Source organism: Peromyscus eremicus, chromosome 3 (assembly GCF_949786415.1).
Source record: "Peromyscus eremicus chromosome 3, PerEre_H2_v1, whole genome shotgun sequence".
Classification (NCBI taxonomy): Eukaryota; Metazoa; Chordata; class Mammalia; order Rodentia; family Cricetidae; genus Peromyscus; species Peromyscus eremicus.
Window position 1 is genome coordinate 92,126,399 of NC_081418.1, and position 22,722 is coordinate 92,149,120.

The window sequence follows — 22,722 nt, forward strand, 5'->3', positions numbered from 1 at the left end:
CAGTCAGCGAGAGACTTCAGCAGGTCAGGATGCTTGGGGCGAAGATAGTGGTCTTCCTTGCTTATTTCTCAAATTTGCAAGGGCAATTATATAGAGGAAAAGAACCCATGCAATCTATCTAATAACATGCTTAGTTTATATTCTGGAAAATTTTGAATGAGAATTTGACGTCTTAGCTAGAGCTGGGGATGGCTGTGGTATGGGTGATCACGTATCTTAGCTCATGTATCTCTGGGCATGGGGCCAAGGTATGCAATAATGTATGTTTATTAACCAACTGAGGGGACCTCACACTGTTATGAACCATGTTTTGTGAGCTGTCTGTGCATACCCCTATGCCATTTTTCAGGTCTCAGAGATTACAACCCTTGTACGCAGTCAGTAGGTAATTTAGGCTGAGCAAACTTGGATTACTTTGACAGCATCCCGGAAGCTCTTTTGCTAAATCACAGCCTATTTGCTCAACTAGGAAAGAGGTACAAGAACCAGGCTTCCTAAGTCATGTTTCTGACCTTACTGAAAGATGCAATGTAGTCCTATGGGTCAATACAGTGACAGCCAAACGTTATTGTTATTCAAATGTCAGCATTCAGGAAAAAGAAATGCCCTGGGCTTTTCAGGGTTGGGATGGAGTAGAACTCTTGAAACTCAGAGAGGTTTTTCACAGTTCTACAGCTCTGTGATATTATGAAGATGAAGGAAGAAAGAATGAAATCTAAACAGCAAGCAAGCATGGAGCTTTCTAGAGGGAAAAAAAAAAAAAAACAGATTTAAGTGTTGAAATGTATTCGTAAATGAACTATCTTATTCTTACACTAGACCAGACCCTCCTGATCCCGATGTGCCAGTAGTGCTGTCCTGTGACTCTTTGACAGTGTGCATCTGTGTTCTCTTTGCCATTGTAGGTTTCCGTCTAATCACGCAGCTGAAAGGCATGAGTGTGTTTTTGGTGCTATTTCCCACCCTGCTGCTGGTTATGCTGACGGGGGCTCAGAGAGCTTGCCCGAAGAATTGCAGATGCGATGGCAAGATTGTGTACTGTGAGTCTCACGCCTTTGCAGACATCCCTGAGAACATTTCTGGAGGGTCACAAGGTTTATCCTTAAGGTTCAACAGCATTCAGAAACTCAAATCCAATCAGTTTGCCGGCCTTAACCAGCTTATATGGCTTTATCTTGACCATAATTACATTAGCTCAGTGGATGAAGATGCCTTTCAAGGGATCCGCAGACTGAAAGAATTAATTCTAAGCTCCAACAAAATTACCTATCTGCACAATAAAACATTTCACCCAGTCCCCAATCTCCGCAACCTGGATCTCTCCTACAACAAACTTCAGACCTTGCAATCTGAGCAGTTTAAAGGCCTCCGGAAACTCATCATTTTGCACTTGCGATCTAATTCCCTAAAGACCGTGCCCATAAGGGTTTTTCAAGACTGCCGGAACCTTGACTTTCTGGATTTGGGTTACAATCGTCTCAGAAGCTTATCCCGAAATGCATTTGCTGGTCTTCTAAAGTTGAAGGAGCTCCATCTGGAGCACAATCAGTTTTCAAAGATCAACTTTGCGCATTTTCCTCGCCTCTTCAACCTGCGATCCATTTACCTGCAGTGGAACCGGATCCGCTCTGTGAGCCAAGGCCTAACATGGACCTGGAGTTCCTTGCACACCTTGGATCTATCAGGGAATGACATCCAAGCGATCGAGCCTGGCACATTTAAATGCCTCCCCAATTTGCAAAAATTGAATTTGGATTCCAACAAGCTCACCAACGTCTCCCAGGAGACCGTGAATGCATGGATATCCCTAATATCCATCACCTTGTCTGGAAACATGTGGGAATGCAGTCGGAGCATCTGTCCTCTGTTCTACTGGCTGAAGAATTTCAAAGGGAATAAAGAAAGTACCATGATATGTGCAGGGCCTAAGCACATACAGGGCGAGAAGGTTAGTGATGCTGTGGAGACTTACAACATCTGCTCCGAGGTCCAGGTGGTCAACACAGAAAGATCACACCTGGCGCCTCAAACTCCCCAGAAGCCCCCGTTCATCCCCAAACCTACCATCTTCAAACCTGATGCCATCCCAGCCACCCTGGAGTCAGCGAGTCCATCCCCGGGCTTTCAGATTCCAGGGACGGATCATGAATACGAGCACGTGTCATTTCACAAAATCATCGCAGGGAGTGTGGCTCTGTTCCTCTCGGTAGCCATGATTCTCCTGGTGATCTATGTGTCTTGGAAAAGGTACCCAGCCAGTATGAAACAACTCCAACAGCACTCGCTTATGAAGAGGCGGCGGAAAAAGGCAAGGGAGTCAGAGAGACAAATGAATTCCCCTTTACAGGAATACTACGTGGACTACAAGCCGACAAACTCTGAGACCATGGATATATCGGTTAATGGATCTGGTCCCTGCACATATACCATCTCTGGCTCCAGGGAGTGTGAGGTATGAACCGTGATCCTCCTAAAACCATTTCTACTGCGGGGAAGGAGAGGTAAATGATTGAGGCTCTAGCGGTGTGTCTAATCACTAGAAAGATTAACGACCCTTTTGCTTTGGGGTTTTGCTCAGTGTGAAAGGTTACTTAATTAAATTGCAACCACCAGGAAACTGACTACTTAAAAAAAAAATGGTTGAAACTTGAAAGAAAATCATTCAAGGATGGGATTAAGTTGTAATAAAATACTATGTTAAAACACCTGTTTTTTTTTTTTCTATCTTTTTTTTTTCCTAAAACAGTTTGTATAGAGGGGTTGGACTTAGAAACATAAATTCTTACAAACAAAACCATTCTGAAATTTATGTCTGGTTCTTGGTGATTGACTTTTATAATGGGGTGAAGATGGAAGGGCCAGCTTAATTTAAAATTCAAGTAAGGAAACCAAAATGATAGGAGATAGTAAAGATTTAAACCAAAGAGCATTTGACCCAAGGTTTGACTTTTTTCACTGTTAACTTTCAGTTTGAATTAAAGCATGCAACTAGGAAGTCACAGCCATGCCACATGTGTGTCTTTCATTGTTAAGCCAGCATAGAGAATATCCAAGGCCTGCTGTAGAACTGCATAGAATGATATTAATCTTCTAAGGATGCTTTCTTTCTGTTGTCATTACTTTCCTTTTATTTTTATTACTGGGACATGGATTACTTTCCAAAGGTTCCTTAAGTGCTGGCTATTTGTGTTTCATGGGAAGGAAACTGAATTTCCATATTTTGCCTGCTCCTCTGGTAACTAACAGAAGGCCAACTTCTAGTGGATGACTTGGCAGTAACATAATGATGGGCATCACAGAGTATGCTTGTCACCTTTGCTATCGTCCTCAAAAGAAATGACATGAACTCTTGTCAATCTGACTCAAAACTAAGTGATGCAAATATTTATGAATAAAAGGTGTAACTTTTGCTAGTCTTCCTCATTTGCATAGAATTCTCAAAGGCGTGTCTGGATTTCATGTTGGATTCTGTTCATTTATATGAAAATAAGTTTGGTCCAGTTCCTGAGTATTTAATTTAAAAGATCACTTACCAGAACACTTTACATGAATAGAACAGTGATCTCCCACTTCCATTTTGTACTTGAATTATATCTTATGTATGTTGGTCTTTCCTTGGTAAAATCATACTGTATAACATCCAACTACCAGGTTTTGTTGCCAGAATATTTTAGCGAATTGAAATTGGTTCTGGCAATTTGCTCTTTTAGTATATGATATTACCTAATTTCAAAAGTGAGTTTCAATGAGTGTTTAAAGATGGTGCTCTTTCTAATGCTACTTATATCAGTTAGGAAACATAATTTGTTGTTTGGTAACACATACCAAGTTTTCCACAGACCTAAATGCAGACTTTAATGAGTGTTTTCAGATGCTGCGGTGAATTTGAAATAATCTCAAACTTAGTACAGTTTGGACTCTTTTAAATGTTCTTTGCTGAGTTTGTTTTCTCTTTCTCTTTTTTTTTCTTGTTTGTGTACCACTGAAAATAAAAGACATAATCCCAAACAATAAATCCCCCAAAGAAACCTGTATAAGCAAATGCCCTTAAAGAGAATAAAAGCTTTCTATGAAAGTCTAACAAGGCTTGATGTTTTTCTTGCAAGCCCACATTGGTGCATTAGAGGTGAATGTTCAGAATGCAATTTCATTTTATTTTATTCTAGGTATTTGTCATATCTCTGATTCCTTGAAAGTTTGGTACCATGAAAACTAATTAAAAATCCATGTCTATTCATTTATTTTCTCTGGATTAGAATGTTGATTCAAAATTCACCAAGAAGGAAGAAAGACTTTAAAGAAGGGCTAGAAAACAGGTGTCCTAAAATTTTTTCCAGAGATGTGAAATTACAGATATTTTCTTTCAAAATTCCTGGACTCTACTGTGATGTGAAATAAAAGATCTTTTATCTCATAAAAATATAATTGAAAACACAGAATACCATATTTGCTGAGCAGAGAGGACTGTGTAGCTATGAAAGTGAACTAGCAGGATTGATTATTGAAACATCGGTCAGCAAGTAGCATATAAAACATTGTAATGATACTGTTGAGTCAAGTAGCAGCTACTAGGGATGAAAACTCTTTGTCCTGGAACTTGGGAGATGGTTGGCTATATATCTTTCCCAACATTGCCTTCTATGGGCCAAGGAAAAAAACTTAAGAAAGTTAAACTTTAAAAAGCATCATTTTATTCAGAAACTTAAGTATATCCCAATAATGCAGACATCACTCTTACTTTGGATAGTATATTTAGAAATTAGTAATAGACAGATTTTTTTTAAATTAGGAAATGACAATTAGGGAGGTCCTCAGCATCTCCTTTTTGTCACAAAATGTTCTGCTGTTAAGAGAATATCCTTTAAAGAAAGGTACTCTATGGAACAGAGCCAGGAAATGAGGCAACTATTTTCCCAAATTGATATTTTAGCAGTTACTGTATTCTGTCTTGAGTCTGACATTGTTTACATAATTCATAATATTAGCAGTATAGACTCTGAACAATTATTTGTATGTTTATAGTACCATTTCGTAATTAAAAAAAAAACATAATAAGAAACTATCAAAGCAGTAAGGATTCCACTAGAACACATTGCAGTGACTGTTAAATTTCTGAGACAATGCCTTGAAAAAGAAGGTATTCAATGGAAGAGTCATTCAACTAAACTGTGATACATTTAGTTGTCATAAACTATACATAGCTGAAATATCCAGTTAATCTGGTTAATAGTAACATGAAACTGTTATGCTCTCTCACTAAGATGTGAACTGTGAGCAGACACTCAGAAAATATCATCTTCAATATGTTTCCCTGTGTGTTTTGCAAGGGGCAGTTTTGAACAATTCATATGCAAATATCAGACTAATAAATTGGGAGACAATATTTTAATTGCATAGGCAGTAAAAATTTCTCACATCTATAAAAGAAGAATTCAGTAGATAGATGTGAGTGATGAATATGATGAATGGAATAAGTATGAGAAGCTTACACGTATCCTTCACCATCTTGAATAAATCAGTGTGCTTGACTGAGCAGTCATCGAATTTGCCTGTCTTTGGAAGGACTAAACAAAATGAACTCAAAGCTGATGACATTCACCTAAAACTTAGGAAGATGTTACTAAAACCAGAGGCACCTTCAGTCCTTACTTTCCAAACTAGCTTGTGAAATCTTATGCAACTTCTTCTCATTAATCATATCACAGAGATGATGACTGCATATGCATCATTCTTTATACCATTTCACCCCTAGGTATATTAAAGAACAAACCTTCCAATATATGGTTCTTCTAAGGTTTGCTTCCTCAACTGATAGAAATAACGACATTTACAAAATTAGCCTATGTGAATGAAGGAAAATGGAAATAATTTCTAGTTCATCTTTCACATTTTAAAGTAGTGCCATTGTTGAAGCATGAAAGACAATGAAAAAAGTCTCCAAGATTCTTCATACAAAGTGCTTAAAATGTGAAGTCCTAAAAGTTTATCTTGAAGCATCCATCCCGTAATGCTAACGGTGCTACCATTAAGGAGAATGTCAGTATGTATGACAACTTAACTGTTTATTTTCCACATTTTTGTTATTTTAATTACACATTTTGAAATAAGTATGTAACATAAACAGTTTATTCTTGTCTTTCATGACTGTGCAGCAAGATGTTATAGGCTGCAGCTAACAATTTGTATAGACATAATTGATAGTATTAGGTCATGTGCAAACTATTGACTTAAGAAGTAATGTTATCTCCTTTTGGCACTTTAGAAGTTTGCTTTTTTAAGTTGTTAAATTGATTTCCAAGAACAGGAAGTTTTTAATACATATTGAAAGAGGGTTCTTAGGTGAACTGGGCCAGTGTCATTGTCTCATTAACCACTTACTGAAATAGTTATAGAATATACAACTCTTATTTTGATGAATTAAATTATGTCAGGGTGAACTATTATAATTGAAGCTATATATTGTGCAGTCATATGCAGAATATTTGTGTATATGTGTGTTTATATAAGAATTGTACATGTATGCATCAGTGTATTCATATGTCTTTTTATAGATATATACACATTTGTAGAAGACAGATGATACGGGAAAAAATGGGCAATATATGTTACATTAGAGTTAATGACTATTTTCAATATCAATGAAAATAATATGGTGTTAGAATTACTAAGGTTTGTTAGAAATATTGTTTTTAAGTAATCACATAATCTATTTTTATAAAAGCATTTAATGAAGTCAAATTTGAATCTCTATGATATATTGGCATTTTATTGTGATAGGGAATTAACTAATTCTTTTTCTTTGATCTATCACTCATATTGTATTCCACTATGATAGGATTTCCCAAGTCAAAGCAATCTTCAATCCAGTAAATTTTGTAAAATCTCTGGAGTCATCTACAGAATTAAGTCCAGAAAGATGAGACATACAGGAGAAACCGAGCTATTTTTATTCCTTTGGCTATGAGAAAAGGAATAAGAAAGAGCACATTGAATTATTAAAAATCGGCTGCTCAGGTGAGTGGTCATACAATCCTCCCATTTGGGAGAAAATATATATATGCCGTACATGGGCATGATGAGCATCCAAACATCCAGGTATATATACCTGTGCTTGTATCTTACATTCTGCCAAGTAGCTACTTATTTTGAAAGCACTTAAAAGTATGATGCCTTTTAAAAATATCGATTGTCTGACTTGATCCAATTAAAATCTCTTTGTGAATGGTGTTTTCATTAGAATTGGAAACTGGTACTTGTGAGGAGTGACAGCTGCCAACAAGATCTGACATGACAAATTCAAGAATGATTTTCTTAACTGAATGAAATGGTTCAGTTCTTTTCTAGAATTCTCTGGATACAGCATCAGAAGACATGGTTTGAAGCATGGGTTGTGCTCTGAGAGTCCAAGCTGAGGATTCTAAGGACTTAAGAATATATAGATTTCATTTAATACACTAACTTACATAATTCCATTATTTTTCTTAGTGCTGTTTTTTTTTTCTGTATTGGATGAAGCACATCATCTCTATCCTCAAATTTGCCTTTATAGACAACACTGTGCTTTAGAGGTTGTTTGGCAACATGAGCATTGGTGACTCATCTGACTGCTCATGTCTCTGGAGTTCTGTGATTCAGTAAATCAAGGGTAGTGTGGCACCTTGTGTGTTACCAAGCATTGGGGATTATGGAACATTAGTATTTCTTTTGCTTAGGGAAATATGTGAAGTGATGTTGAATACCTTTTAAAAATTAAAATTGCTTTCTACAGTACTAGAAGAGTCATAATTCATCCAGTCAGTTTAATAAAATCTCAATATTCTTAAAAGGGAGAGAAATTATGAGGCTATTTTTCTCATGCTCTCCATAAGCCATTGAAATATTAAGGAGGGGTTGAGGAAGGTTGATAAAAATCACAGTATTTTCTATGGTATCAAAATCATTGGTTTTCAAATGAGTAGTTCCTACATAGTACCCAATTCACCCTTAAAACCATGCTAAAAGTTTAAAATAATGTTTCACTACACAGAAATAAAATCTAAATAAATTCTACAGTTGAGAGATTACTCTTTTGAGTAATCATATGCATCATCATATGCATTAGGATGTTTATTTTTAACAATACTTTTACTTATGTTTATATACATAAATATATTGCATATGTGTACATGGAATGATTTTAAAAGTTATGAAAATACTGTAAATTTAAAAACTGTTTAGACATATATTATCCAAAACTATAAACATGCCTAAAGGGAAAACATTGAAAACAAACCCCAAATAATGAATTTTTCAACACATAATACAGTAATTTCATTTTATGGCATTATTTTATACATAGGAATATTTTAGTAGGATATAAACAATGTTCTTCAATATAAGCATCAAAATAATTCTGAAACACTCTCTTTAATGATCCATATATACTTAAACATTTATACTCTCTTATACATGTTGCTGAAACATAATATATATGCCTATATTAGAATAATGCCGATTTTTCTTTAGAATATGTATAACTAGTTCTTTACTAACTTGCTGAGTTTATGGAATTTGTCTTCACCTTAAGTATTACAGGAAAATATTGAATAGAATTCTAAGTCATGGGAGTACCTTTGATGTCCTTTGGTTGTTCTTCTCTGTCCCACATTAGTCTGAAATTTGAATACTGCTCACTACCACCGTGTAAGTGGCATTTCTTATGCTTTGACACAGTTTTCTTCCTTCTCTCCTTTTCCAGATGTCAGGGCAAGTGGCAAAGATGTACTCATTAACCCTAGACATAAAGGCCATCTTATTAATTCTTACTTTGCTTTTCTTTAATTGTCTTGTCCATATAATCATATGAAAAGAGAAAGTAGCTATAGCTTTAAAACTTCCACATAAATTTATAATGCTCACTTCCACATAATATTCCAATGTTTGGGATCTTCAAATCTCACTGAATTAAAGGATGGACAAATGTTTTTATACAAATCAGGTGAATATAAACTACTTGCTTAAGAGAGCTATTTCTTTAGATTCTCAGTAAAACACATATTGCATATAGAAGTATAGAAAGTTATACATTATTTCATTAGGGGGATTTTGAAGTTGAAAGTTCAACCATGTTAATATTACTTACATAATACCAACAGTTATCATTATTCAGGAAAGGCAACTGCCACCAATTCATTTTCAATGTCTACTTTCACCTTAAAGGAGTAACAATCTTGTTTACTTGCTTGTTTTTATAATGAAAAGTTATTAGAGGAATCAGATTGAAATAAAATAAAAAAATAATATTATAATGTCTTATTTTCTCATTCCTCTCTTCTTTCTCAAATCAGCATTACTGCAACATGTTTGAAGTGTTGAAAACTGTTAAAAAGTTGATTTATTGCTTTCCTTACTGATTTAACAAATGTGTTAAATGTACTCATGTTCAATTAAAACTCTCAAATTCATCTTTTCATATCCTAAATTTGATTATGATGATGCCACTAATAAACAGTTTGATCTGTGCAGTTTTGGCACTAACAATTGACAGGAATTTACAAAAGGCAGGAGGAAAAGGAAATTGAAATTAATAATTCCTACATCTTCTCTTTTGTTGATGTGATAGAAGAAAAATTGATATTTCTTTCTGTGTTTATAGATCTGTAGAAGTAAGAGCAGAGAGGTCAGCCATGGATTGTTTTAAGTTGACAGCTACCTACTACACGGACCAGTCTTACATTGGTCCAGTGGTTAGATCAAAGGGTGAAAAGAGGTCACGTATTTGAAACTGACTCCCCTTGCTTTGCCAAGATTGGACAAGTAAATATGTAACTGACCTTTCCACGATATAATTTTTCTATCTATTGAACTGGGATAATAACTTTCCAAGTAACTGGCTGACATGATTAATGAGATACTGTTTGAAAACTCTGCACTCTTTCTCTGTAAATATAAATGATTATTAAGTGGAAGCCTTGCTGTCTACTGAAAAATGCAATATCCAATCTGGATGCATTATTTTCCTGGTTATTATTAGTTATAATGATGTCAATAATGTACATGATTTAGAAGCAAGTATTCTGCTTATGTTTCTTCTAACCTGAATAATAAACCTGATCTTTCTGGCTCCTGTCTGAGCTGTAATTTAGTTTGCGTACAGGTATAGTAATACTTAATAATACTTTAAGATTTTAAAAATATCCCATTGGTTAAGACTTTTATTCACCTTCCTAAGAAAGCAATATTTATAATTCTTTTATTGGTACTAGCCATAAAAAAGAAATGGGTTAGAAACATGACTCTAAATCCCAAGTCTCATCAACTGTTGATGCTCAGTTCATTTTTTTTTAAAAAAAAACCAAAAGTACTTCTAGCTTCCCCATATGTTTGTATCTCCAATATGGGAATTTTCAGCAAAATATAGGATATAGCTTGTGGTTTAAATACTTACTAATTTAAAGAATTAATAATACTTCTGTAGTGTGTATCTACATAATGTCAGTAAGTTTTCAGTTAACTTGACCTCTTACACAGACACGTAAGAATTTAATGTAATCGCCGGGCGGTGGTGGCGCACGCCTTTAATCCCAGCACTCGGGAGGCAGAGGCAGGCGGATCTCTGTGAGTTCGAGGCCAGCCTGGGCTACCAAGTGAGTTCCAGGAAAGGCGCAAAGCTACACAGAGAAACCCTGTCTCAAAAAAAAAAAAAAAAAAAGAAAAAAAAAAGAAAAAAAAAAAGAATTCAATGTAGTGTTCACATCATGCATAAGGAGCAAGAAATGAAGTGCTGAGAACTGTTTCCTAATGAAAATCTGGATCATGGTGTAAATATGACAGTGCATGTGAAGACAAACTAGGGTCGCTTCATTTTCAGAAAGAAATTTATTGCTGTAGAGTATTCCTTATATAAATAGTCCTTTGGTGACTGAAACACTGATATGTGGAACATAACTATCTATATATCTATATTGTCTATCCACCTTGTACCCATCTCTATAAATGATACACATGTATGTCAGATTTCATACTTGTGGATATTTATATTTATTGACTATAAACCAAGTTCTTTTATAGAAACATCCATTACCTCATTTTTATTTTTGTCCCATAAATCTTATGTAGTGTAAAGTAAAGTAACACATACTTTTAGCTTTTCTCAAGGAATATGTAACAATGAATGTTATTAACGAAGGGGCAAAGTATTAAGGGCCAGCAGCCAGGGTCCTTAACAAATATAAACAAAACACAGGCATAGTACACAAACAAAATAACTTTATGGGCTGAGAAAGGAGCTCCATTGGTAGAGTGCTCACCTAGTATGCACAAAGCCCTTGATTCAATCATCTCCAGAAGCAGGCATGTTTAGCACAGTACACCAGAGGTGGAAGCAGGGAATCAGAAGTTCAAAGTCATCTGTAGCTGTTTATGAATCACACACACCAGTCTGTGATCATGAGATACGTGTTAGGAAAGAAGAAAGGAAGGAATAATGGAAGAAAGGAAGGAAGGAAGGAGGAGGGAGGGAAAGAAAAAGGGAGGATAAGAAAAAAAGTATGTTAATTTTAGTAGGTTTAACAACTGTTTTGCTGTAAGATTGAACATGCTGAATCACCCCAATATGGGGATGTCCTCATGATATTTTAATCTGGTGTTCTTTAACTAGGGTCATAATCATGTAATGTGATAAGGGACCCACTGTTAGAAGGACATGAGCTCCTGATTCCTCATTCTGGAAGTCACATTGATCCTGCATCCTAGATTTCCAGCAATTACCATCAGAGATCATATTCAAGAATAACCAATGGTCTGATCACATCATTTCTTAACACAGTCACCTTAATAAGTTCTGGCAGATCCTTTTACAAATGTCTTGAGGAAAAAACAGGCAGTTAAATAATATGAATTTTGGGGAGGGTAGCAGTGTTCTTCCTCAAGTGGCTCTGATGTTCATTCTATGAGGCTTTTAGGTCAGTAAACTGGCTCAGACCTGGGAAATGACTGTCCAAATGTAATTCTCTTTAAGAAGTTTCAGCTAGACTTCATTTAATTTATTCTATCACTCCTATGCTTATACAAACTATTTAACAGGCTGCCTACTTTTATTTTCTCCTAGAGACACTATGACCTTCTAGCTGGCCTTCCTTTAGTCGGGCTCTCTGAGTCCTTTGTTTTCCTATCTTTATAGTAACTCTGCCACCATGTGTACAGTGATGGAGTGATGGGCCCAGGCCTGTGCCTCCCATGATGCCTTTGATCCTAATGTACTTACAGGTAGAAATTAAATGACAGTTATTCCTACTGCAAATTATAAACCACATAGAACACCCTCTTAGCACTATTTGCCTCAACCTTATTTTCCTGGCCTCATTTTTTCCTGTCCATCTTATGACACAGACTTTGCTACTAAAATCTAAATTTATTTTCCTTTTAATTGTTATTTTTTTAAAAAGGAAAACATAATTAGATCCCAAATTAGAACTTGAAAGGCAAAGGAATATAAAATTTGCACATTTGCAATTCAAAATAAAAATTGAAACATCCTTGGTCACAAGTGTTGTGTCTCATTTCAAATGACGTGTGGTAAGCATCACTTTAAATCAGTATTCCGTTATATTTCCCTTCATCTGGAGCATAACATTTTCCTCAGGAATGTGTGTATGATCAGCCACTGGATACAAAGATGGACTAGGATTATTATAATATCTGTTTATATTCTCATTGAATTTTCTTCTTAAACTTCATTGAAACACAATGATTAATTACATGAGAAAATATTTCCATTTTATTATATGATGTTGTTAGAATGTATATGTGTGACTCCTACTAAACAATGGGTGGATTAATATTAGTACTTCTATATCTGATATAATTATTTGAACATATAAACAAATTATGTAGCTTAACTCCAAAGTTTTATTTATTTCCTGTTATAACTTTAATAACTTAATTTTATAACTATTTTAAGTCTTGAAAGACAAAATTATCAAAATATTAAGCAAAACTATTAAAATGCTAGTGCAGAGGAAAATCCTTGGGAAATTTACATATTTACTTCTAACACATCATAACACAGGTGGATGAGTATAGATGTGGGTCATAAATAATATAAACCTGATATTGTGATACTGCAATCTAGATATTTAAAGAAAATAAACAGAATCTTTAAAATCCTAATTTTATGATAAAAAGAAATACTTGCTAAATATATTTTATTTCATGATATTGATATGATATTTCATATTTTCCTTAAACTTTTCCTTTTGTCAAACAGTTATGAAGGTCCCCACTTCATAACTAGTTCTGTTTCATAATTAAAACTCTACTGTAGAGAACTTGCAAATTAAAACCTAAGGAAGATGAGCCTAGTGGCACAACCTGTTTGAGTTGGGGCAGGGGGAGAAAGGTCTCTGTGAGTTCCCTGTGCAAAAACAAAAACAAAAACAAACAAACAAAAACCCAAAGCAGTAGGATTTCACATTTAGATTTTACACCTTCCCTATCAAATATATCAATGCAGTTACCCCACCACCAAAAAAGAAAAAAAATTCTATAACAGATTTAGAACTAGAAAAACCATTAACTTTATATCCTCCTTTGTGACTTGTATCCATTATCTGCATTCCATCCTTCTATATCACCTTCTATCTCCTTTCCTTATTTTCTTTTCCACATGTTATCTTGTACCCACATGTACATATTTACATATGTACATATTGAATGCTACTCACAACTATTTCTTCAACAACGTCCTCATGCAAGTACATGATCCAAAAGAACAAAGTAAAATAACCTTTGTCTCATTTTTTTCCAAGTTACTTTAAAGTATACATGGCTTTTGTATGTGTTCATGTGATTCATAAGCATTTCTACTTTTCTGCATGCACACCAACTTTATTGTCTATTGTAACAATCTGAGAGCCTTGTTTTGCTTGCTCCTTAATGTTTTGGGTTTTGTTTTTATTCTCTCTTTTGATACAGGATCTGTAGCTCAAACTGGCCTCAACCCCTTATATAGCTTTGAACTCCTGATTCTCTTGCCTCTACCTCCCAAATACTGTAATTGCACATGGGCATCAACATCCCTGGTTTGAGTCACTGCATTTAATGTAATAGGTTTTATTCTTACATGTTTTGCTATTGGTTATTTGTAGTATACTATCTGGACAGCCATCAAGTCTAACCATGACAGCAGTTTTTTTTTTTTTTTTCTTTTTCTTTTAATAGCAATTCCTATCGTGGATGTAGCAGGCATTCATTATGTTTTGATCATTTTGTCTACATGTTCAGTTTTATATTTCAGCTTTAATATCTTCAGAACTTATTTTAGCACAGGATGGAAAATAGAGACTAACTTATTTTTCTCATTAAAGAGTTATATTTTTCCCCCGGAATCTTTAATTTAGAGGTGGACATGGAAGCGTTCATGCATTTCAGACACTTTTGTACTTTTGCCAGTTGTCCATATTCCTTCTGAAGTGTATCATAAGCATATTTCTAAACTCTAATATTAATTTACTGTTTACAAATGAAAGTGTGTGTCCTTTCTGTAACAACTATATTCAACACAAATTTCATAAAGACTATCTTAATTCTATTTTGGTATGTACAATTGAAATAAAAATGCTCATATTTCTGTATTTTTCTCTTGAAAGTACACACACACACATACATGCACACACACTCAATTTAGCTACAATTATGTGAGCCAATGAAATTCCTTTTAAAGTAATAGAAATCTCTAATTGTGTAAAGGAATCATTGTGGATGACAGGACAGTGGTCCAAGGCTCCATTGGGATCAGCCTCTTCTAAACTAAACAGCAGCTGCCTGACATCAGTCTAAAATGCCAATATAGTTATTATAATATCAATTCATGTTGTTAGTTTTATTAAATGATTTTAAAATTTCTAGTTCAAAAATTTAAATAGAAGATATGAAAATAAAAACTGTATTTCTTACTTTTTACATATTCTATCACCTAAATCTTCTAGAATATTATTAAATTATGATACACATTGAAACATTTTGCTCGTGATTTTGATAAATTTTTTGTAATGAAACATTTTGTTCTTGATTTTGATAAATTATTTTTATTTGCCCATATCTAAATTTTGTATTTATTGTTTGAAGATTTCATATATTTATTAATCAAATTCACCCCTTGCTCTATCCTTTTTAACTCCTCCATTCCCTTTCCTCATTTCTCCCTTCCCAAATTCATGTACTCTTTTAACTCACTATGTTCATTTACTGCTGTATAGCCTACTTTTGTTCAACAAAGAATATATTTTTATCTACATTAGTGTGTAGTCATATCAAATAACATGTTATTTTGCAGTAACAGACAAAGCGCTCTTTCAGCCAAATTCTTCTTATGACAAATATAAAAACATTTTTATAAAACATATTTATCAATATTGACACCAAATGCAACAGATACTTTTAGCATTGTAGTTTTTGTTTTTGAGAGGCATATTTTATACCTATTTAGGTGTATATTTTAAAAATTATATTTAGTTTCTCATGCAAATATTTGAATTCCTATAGTAAAGTTAGTCTTTTATGTAATTCCTTTCCAGATAAACACTCTTTGAGATTTATTGGAAGTTTTTACTTGTGTGTGTGTGTGTGTGTGTGTGTATCTGTGTTCCACAGCATATGTGTTGAGGTCAGAGGACAGCTTGCAAGAACAGGTTCTCTCCTACCATGTGGTTCCGTGGGATTGAACTTAGGTCGACAGACTTAGCAGCAAGCACTACACCCCACTGAGCCACCTCATTACCAGTCTCCATTTCTTTCTTTCTTTTTTTTTTTTGTTTGTTTTTTTGAGACAGGGTTTCTCTGTATAGCTTTCGAGCCTATCCTGGAACTTGCTCTGTAGACCAGGCTGGCCTCAAACTCACAGAGATCTGCCTGCCTCTGCCTCCCGAGGGCTCAGATTAAAGGCATGCGCTACCAGTGCCGGTTCATTTTTTTTTTTTTTAATAAAGGGCTTCATATGACTTTCCCTATCAGTGACTTATATTTAATAATTTATCATTTGATAAAGTGGTTAAAATAGTACAGAAATTAATTTTCCTTGAATGTATAAAATTTCCATAAAATTTGTAAATATAGACACCTTTTTATGTTGTTGAGAAAATATTTCCTTTTTTTAGTATTGATATGAATTTTTTTACCTTCCTTGAATCAGAATTTTGTATTATATTTTCCTAGGAAATTTCTCATGACTTTGAAAATGCAGAATATACAACAATCTGCGTGAATCATGTTCGCTCTTAGATGTCTGTAATCATGTCATGTGCTCTGTAAGACTGACCTTGCTACAAAATATAAGGAGGATTGTTAACTCCTTAAATCTTTTCATTTATAACTCAGAATAAAGTTGTTCGACCATTAGATATATTTTTGTCTTTAAGGTGATATATTCCTCCAAACATAGTTTTGTATAGTTTCATGAATTTATTTTTGCCATAATTGCTAATGATTTCATATTTATAGATTTATAAATTTATAGATTTGTAAAATAAACTTGAGGGCATTTATATCCTATTTAAAGTGAATTGTTTATATGTCCTACTTTTGTAAGTTTAACAGTAACGGAGTCTGCAGGAATTCTTTTGTCTTTCTGCTTTGGTATACAAAGTAGTATTTTATTATTTGTATTAGTTACTATTGTCTTTTGTATAGAGTCATAGGATTTCATCTGTATTGGGACAGTCTATTTCTACTAGAACAATGAGGCTACTTCATCATCAATGTAGCATGAAAAAAAAAAATGTAGACACTCTGTAAAGAACGAAGACATCTGTTGACCAGCAAAGCTTATTTACAGACTGGATTTGACTCATGACCTATCATTTGCTAACACAAAAGTGTATCATTTCTGTGTATTTTTAAACATACTTTGGTTTTATTGCTAAAAATCAATAGCAAACGTTTTTCCTAACCTGAAATCCTCTTCTATTCCATTCTTATCCCACCCCACCCTTTGCTAGAGAACTATCCAACTTCAGCCCGAGACAATCTGTGAACACAACCTGCCAATCACAGAAGCCCTTTTTGCTAAGTTTGCCACTGGCTTCATTACCACTACCTTAATTACATTTGATTCTGGGCCTTACTTTAATAATTCAGCAATATTAAACTCTAGGACCTTTTCCAATGCTCCTTTCTTTGTACTTTTCAAGATATGACAGTTTCTTCCCACATCGTTTTGTAAGCTCAAATATTTTCTACCTGACTATAATAGAATATTTTCTTTATGGAATAATCATCATCCTCTTCTCATCTCATCTCATATCTCTCTCTTCTTCTTCTTCTTCTTCTTCTTCTTCTTCTTCTTCTTCTTCTTCTTCTTCTTCTTCTTCTTCTTCTTCCAGTCTCCCACATCTCTATCCTCTTTTCTTCCACAGAACATTGAATAATGGTCACACTCTCACACCTCTTCCTCTTCTCTCAGGACTTCACCAAAGAAGCCCTGGGCTTGTCTTTCCTTGTTATCTCCACCTCATTTGTCTTCCTCCTTTTTCCACACCTTTTGTAAACCTAGTCGTAGAACGCTACTCAACTCTTCCTAATTAATTTCCACCTCCAAACCACACTTAAAATCCTTGTGTGGCCAAGATAATGCACAGTCAGGGCAAGATAACAAGTTCTTTAATATCTGCCATTCCTACATGAGTCCATGCAAAATTAGTACGGGATCTCTGACTCCAGTAATTCATGCCTTGTCTTGACTCAGTGGGAGCTTAAAATCCTAACTGAGAGAGAGAGAGATGATTATACTTTTCAATTTTTTTCCTTTTTGTTATTGCTTTTTAAATATAAACACTCTTTTAACAGTAGTTTTGTAAAATTTGTCTTGAAAGATTGTACTATTTAGTTCATTAAGGGTTAAAGTAAACAATTGCCCTAGGTTTCTATGAATTTTGTTGTGGACGTTTTTAATACACACACATACACACACACACACACACACACACACACGCACACGCACACGCACACGCACATACACACATACACCTTCTTACAACTTGTATTAGGATTTTCTATTTGGTTAATACATAAAATATAACAAATGTAAAAAAAAATTGAAATAGTGCATTTCATTGACTATATTGAATGAATTTTTGTATGCCAGTGAGCACTCACATAAGCAGGATGTTAGTGTATAATACTATTTCAATTTACTGAGGTTGCAATTGTTTTTGTTAATTTTTTGGAATAAACAAATTGGGGATAATCTTTGAACATATGTTTATGTTAATATATTTATATTTAATCATTTACAATGTATAGTTATATGTCATTTCATTTCATAATTATAAGGTTTTTATTTTAGGGTATCTGTTTCAGTTATAATCAAATCTATCTCCTGTTCTTTTGCCATTTACCACTGTGCTCACTAATGACATACATAATTTCTCCTATTTGTATGTGCTCTGTATTTTCTAATTACTTTATTATATATTCCTTTTCTTTGCTTGTTCATAATTTTACTGACTCTCATAGATTGTATAATATTTCACTAATCTTTTAGCTTTCATAAACACCTGAATTATTTCTTCAGGGAATAACATTTGTTTTTTATTATAAATGGTACTTGATTGTATAATCACAAATTTACTTTCTTATAAATTATTCTAAATTTTATTTTACCAGTGTCTTTTTTGTATTATATGGAGGTTCTCTCTAGAAAATCTTAAATAAATATTCATTTTACTTTTACTTAATAGATTCATGGTTGGTTTCTTTAAAACATTCTTTTGCCATGCAAATCATTAGCTCAGCTCAGTTCACACTGTCAAGCATTTTCTGTAGTTCTTCAAACTCCTCTTCCATTTAATCACAGTTCTAATGTTTTATTAGTAACTTTAAACATTTTAAGTAGTTACTCATATGCATATATTAACATTTTATACATATGTATTTGACATACTATGTTTATGGGTTTGTACCCATTTATTTATATGTATATAGCCTATATGCAAATATTTGTAGGAAAGGAGTTAATTTTCTATTAAACTTTTTACTTTGCTCTTATTTTTCCATGCTGATAGTCAATATAGTGAATATAATTACTTTCATTTTTTTAATCTGAAAATTCTGACTATTTTAACATAATCTATTGATTATAAAATGATGAACTATGCAGCACATTGACATGAGATTTAGTTCCACAATGATGTTTCTCTCATCATCTAGAGACTCTCTGGAAAATATTATTTATTGGAATTTTCTTCTTTAGAACAATGTAGAGTGAAATAACACATTCTAATTCTATCTTCTAAGATATGATAAAATTTCTGCTTATGTGAATTATTGTTCATGAGTAAAATTTACTCATCTAAAACATACTGGTAAATATTCTATTTTTATATTTAATACAACATAATGTTTTTTCTTTTTCAATATTATCTGTATTTTCATGCTTTATAATCTATTTTTTATATGTTTTTACAGTTGTATTTTATGATGTTCCCATTACAGCCATAACAATAATATGCCAAATATTAATTCCAATTGTCCTTCAAATTATGCTATTTGGCTTAATAAAAAATGGATTACTTATTTTGTTTATTAATTACCAACCCATCCATATCAATAAATTCAGATCCAGTTTTTAAAATTTCATTGATCAAAGTGTTAAAGTCATGTTGGTTAATTATAAGTCCTGAGGTGCTCAGCAACATCCCCTCAAATTTCTGTGGTAGTTCTGAGGAAAAAAACATTATGTGGATAATTTGGGTAATTTGAGTTAAGAACATAGAATATTTACAATGATGAAAGTGCTTAAATGTAATAGCAAGCCTCCTCTGTAGGAAGAGAAAACAATTAGAAGATCTGGTGACAGTTCCCAATTGAAGGTATTCTTAAGTGTCTCTGAACTACAGAAGAAAATTATCTTTATTCTTTTTCTTTGTTCTTTACTGACTTCTTCTGTTTGTATTCAAATCTGAGGTGGTATGAAGAAAAACATTGAAATATCTTGTGAGTTTATGATAAATGAGTAGGGGGTATTCTGTTTAAATTTGACCACAGTTTATCATCTGGAGTAGGCCAACACCCATGCATTGATGTGCAAGAAAGGTGAGTATCGCAAATGGTGCATGCAACATTAATTGCCAATAAATTAGAAGAGTTAGTTACTTTATCTCTGGAAACCAAGGGCTTGCAGAGTGTTTATGAAAACATTATTTTTCTTTGCATTGCGCAGGACAAGGATAATAGCTTTTGCTAGAAAGCTTCACTTGTCATTTGGAAGTATTAACTGATTTAGGATTACACTGGAGAATGCAGCTTTGGTCACTCACTTGATGCCCACTCTAGTTTACCAAACACAGTGCTGTGATCAAAAGTAGTGACAGAACCAGGCAGTGGTTGAAGGTTCATTTAGATTCTTTGTTGCTCTGTCACTTTTACCTGTGCATTCCAGAGAAAAGAGTAGCATCTGCCACAGCTGAGCAGGCTCGGGTAAGTGTGTAGAAAATGAGGACCAGGAAGATGTTCTTTCAGGAATAATACATATGTTCTTTCAGGAGGCAGTCAGCCTTCCTTCTACAAGCAACAAAAATGTAAAGGTTTCTTAGCCTCAACACTCTTGAAAGTTCAGTTCAGATAACTGATGATACTGGGTGGTGTCTGAGCATTTTATGAGACACATCCTTGGCCTCCATCCACAGTACCTACATCAATTCCTACCCTACCCTTCGTTAATGATAATCAATAGTGCTCCCACCTCTTGCAGATGTCTCCCATGGAAACTCTCAAATGAGCACCATTGTATTACCCATAATTTGTTTTCACAGAAACTAAATAGACTGTCTGTAGTTAAGGAGGGACAACTAGCAAGCTTAGAACCCTGATTTAGATGACATATCTAAAATTAGAGGTATAATCCATACATAGATTGGCTACTACTTAAGTGGACTTAGACTCTCTCAAAAATGGGAGATTTTTGTGTGCATGTATTTTTTTTTAAATTAGCACCAATATTTTAATTGCAGGGGCTGGAGATACTACACAACAGTTAAGAACATGCTACTCTTGCAAAGGACCTTGGTTTGGTTCCCAGCACCAATACAGAGTGCCTCTTCAGCTTCATTCCTTCAGCTTCAGGGGATTTCCTGCCCTCTTCTGGCCTCCATGGGCACTGAATTCACATTCAAATTCCTTCCCATGCGTATTTACATAACTAAAAATTGAAAAAAAATAAGAGAGACTTTGAATATATAGTTCATATGCTCAATAGTAGTACCATAAGGTTTCTATGAATTTATAACTGACATTTATGTTAGAAGGAAATGAAAAAAAAGGGTTTATTTACACAGTCATGGTGTTGCAGATATAGGGATAGGGAATGCTGTGTGAGATGTGATGTGCATAGGCAAACATCGTAAGGACAACACAACTTCCTTTCAGATTTTTAATAATTTTAGGAAAGACAACAACCAGCCCTAGGGGTTGCAATGCTCAGGTGTCTTAGAGTTTAGGGCTCTGACTTTGCTCATGTGCCTGATCTAGTATAGAAAGAAGTGGGAACCTACAAATGTGCCTGCATTCAGTGCTGGATAGTTGCAAAAGACAGCAAGTAGGGAACCGTAAAGTAATAAATGGTTTTGAACACAGTGGACGAAAGTGTGCAGGAGGAAACTAGCCTCTAGTAAAAAAAAAATGTGGAATCTGGCACAGACACTCCTGCAATTTTCTGCACTCTCTAAGAAGACAGTTTTTCAGAGGATATGCTCTATTGGAGGAAGCAATTTTCACGGATGGTAGAATTTTCTCCTATTATATGGGAAAGATATGGTTAAAGTCTTGATGAAAGATTTCTCCCAATTGAGTTTGAGGCTCACAGGTAATGAAATCTGAACAAATTTGAACAAATGCCATAGAGTGACATGGAGAGGCTGAAATTAAAAAGAGAAATCATATTTTTCTTTTTTCTTTAGAAATACATTGAAGTCTAAATCACCTAGGATCAAGCAATTGCCTTCCCACATGTAGCTGTGAAATCATGGACAGACTGTGTAGCCTATGCCAACTTTATCTATTAAAAATAGTCTCCTATTTATAAAATAATGCTTTTCTTTGTACTCCACAGGGTGATACCAAGATACCAGGTGGTACCAAACATTATGCAATTTCTGTGTGTAGTGAATGTCTTTAGCAAGTAGTAGCTATTTCTGTCACATTATTCTGTTTGCAAAGTTCTCCCCCAGACATCACCTCTTTTTGGTGATGTTTGGCTACTATAACTCATCAATAATCTTAGTTTAGGTTATGTCCTGTGATTTTTTAAAATATGTAATTATGTAAGATCATATGTGCAAATCATTACATACATACATATCTACCTAATTACATGTAAACTATGCATGTATGTAAGTGTAGATGCCTATGTGTGCTATATTCATATACACTTTATATATATATATGTCTGTGTAAATGTATATTGTAATTTATTTTATATTATATATTATGAGTGATAAGGCATATATGCATATGTAGGATACAAATATGTATGTATGTTATATAAAACTAATACATTATATGTATAATATACACCTTATATACTATATTTATTTATTTATATACATACATAACACATATACATATTTGGACATATGTGGCTGTAGATGGTTGTTCTTTTGAATTCTTTAAGGTAGTGAAAAGTGTAATATAGGAAGATATGGAAGAAGAGCCTGACTGGAGACTCCAGGACAATGAAGTCACATCTGGTGC

General features: G+C 34.0%; 1 protein-coding gene across 1 annotated transcript in view; it reads left to right on the plus strand.

The window, feature by feature from the left end:
* The first annotated feature begins 237 nt into the window (after positions 1 to 237).
* The window catches only part of Lrrtm4 (leucine rich repeat transmembrane neuronal 4), a 777,896-nt gene continuing 755,411 nt past the window's right edge, over positions 238 to 22,722 (plus strand). Inside the window, exons 1-2 of the mRNA XM_059257077.1 lie at positions 238 to 248; positions 820 to 2,452. Of these exons, the coding sequence (XP_059113060.1) occupies positions 238 to 248; positions 820 to 2,452 (1,644 nt within the window). The remainder of the gene's footprint in view (positions 249 to 819; positions 2,453 to 22,722) is intronic.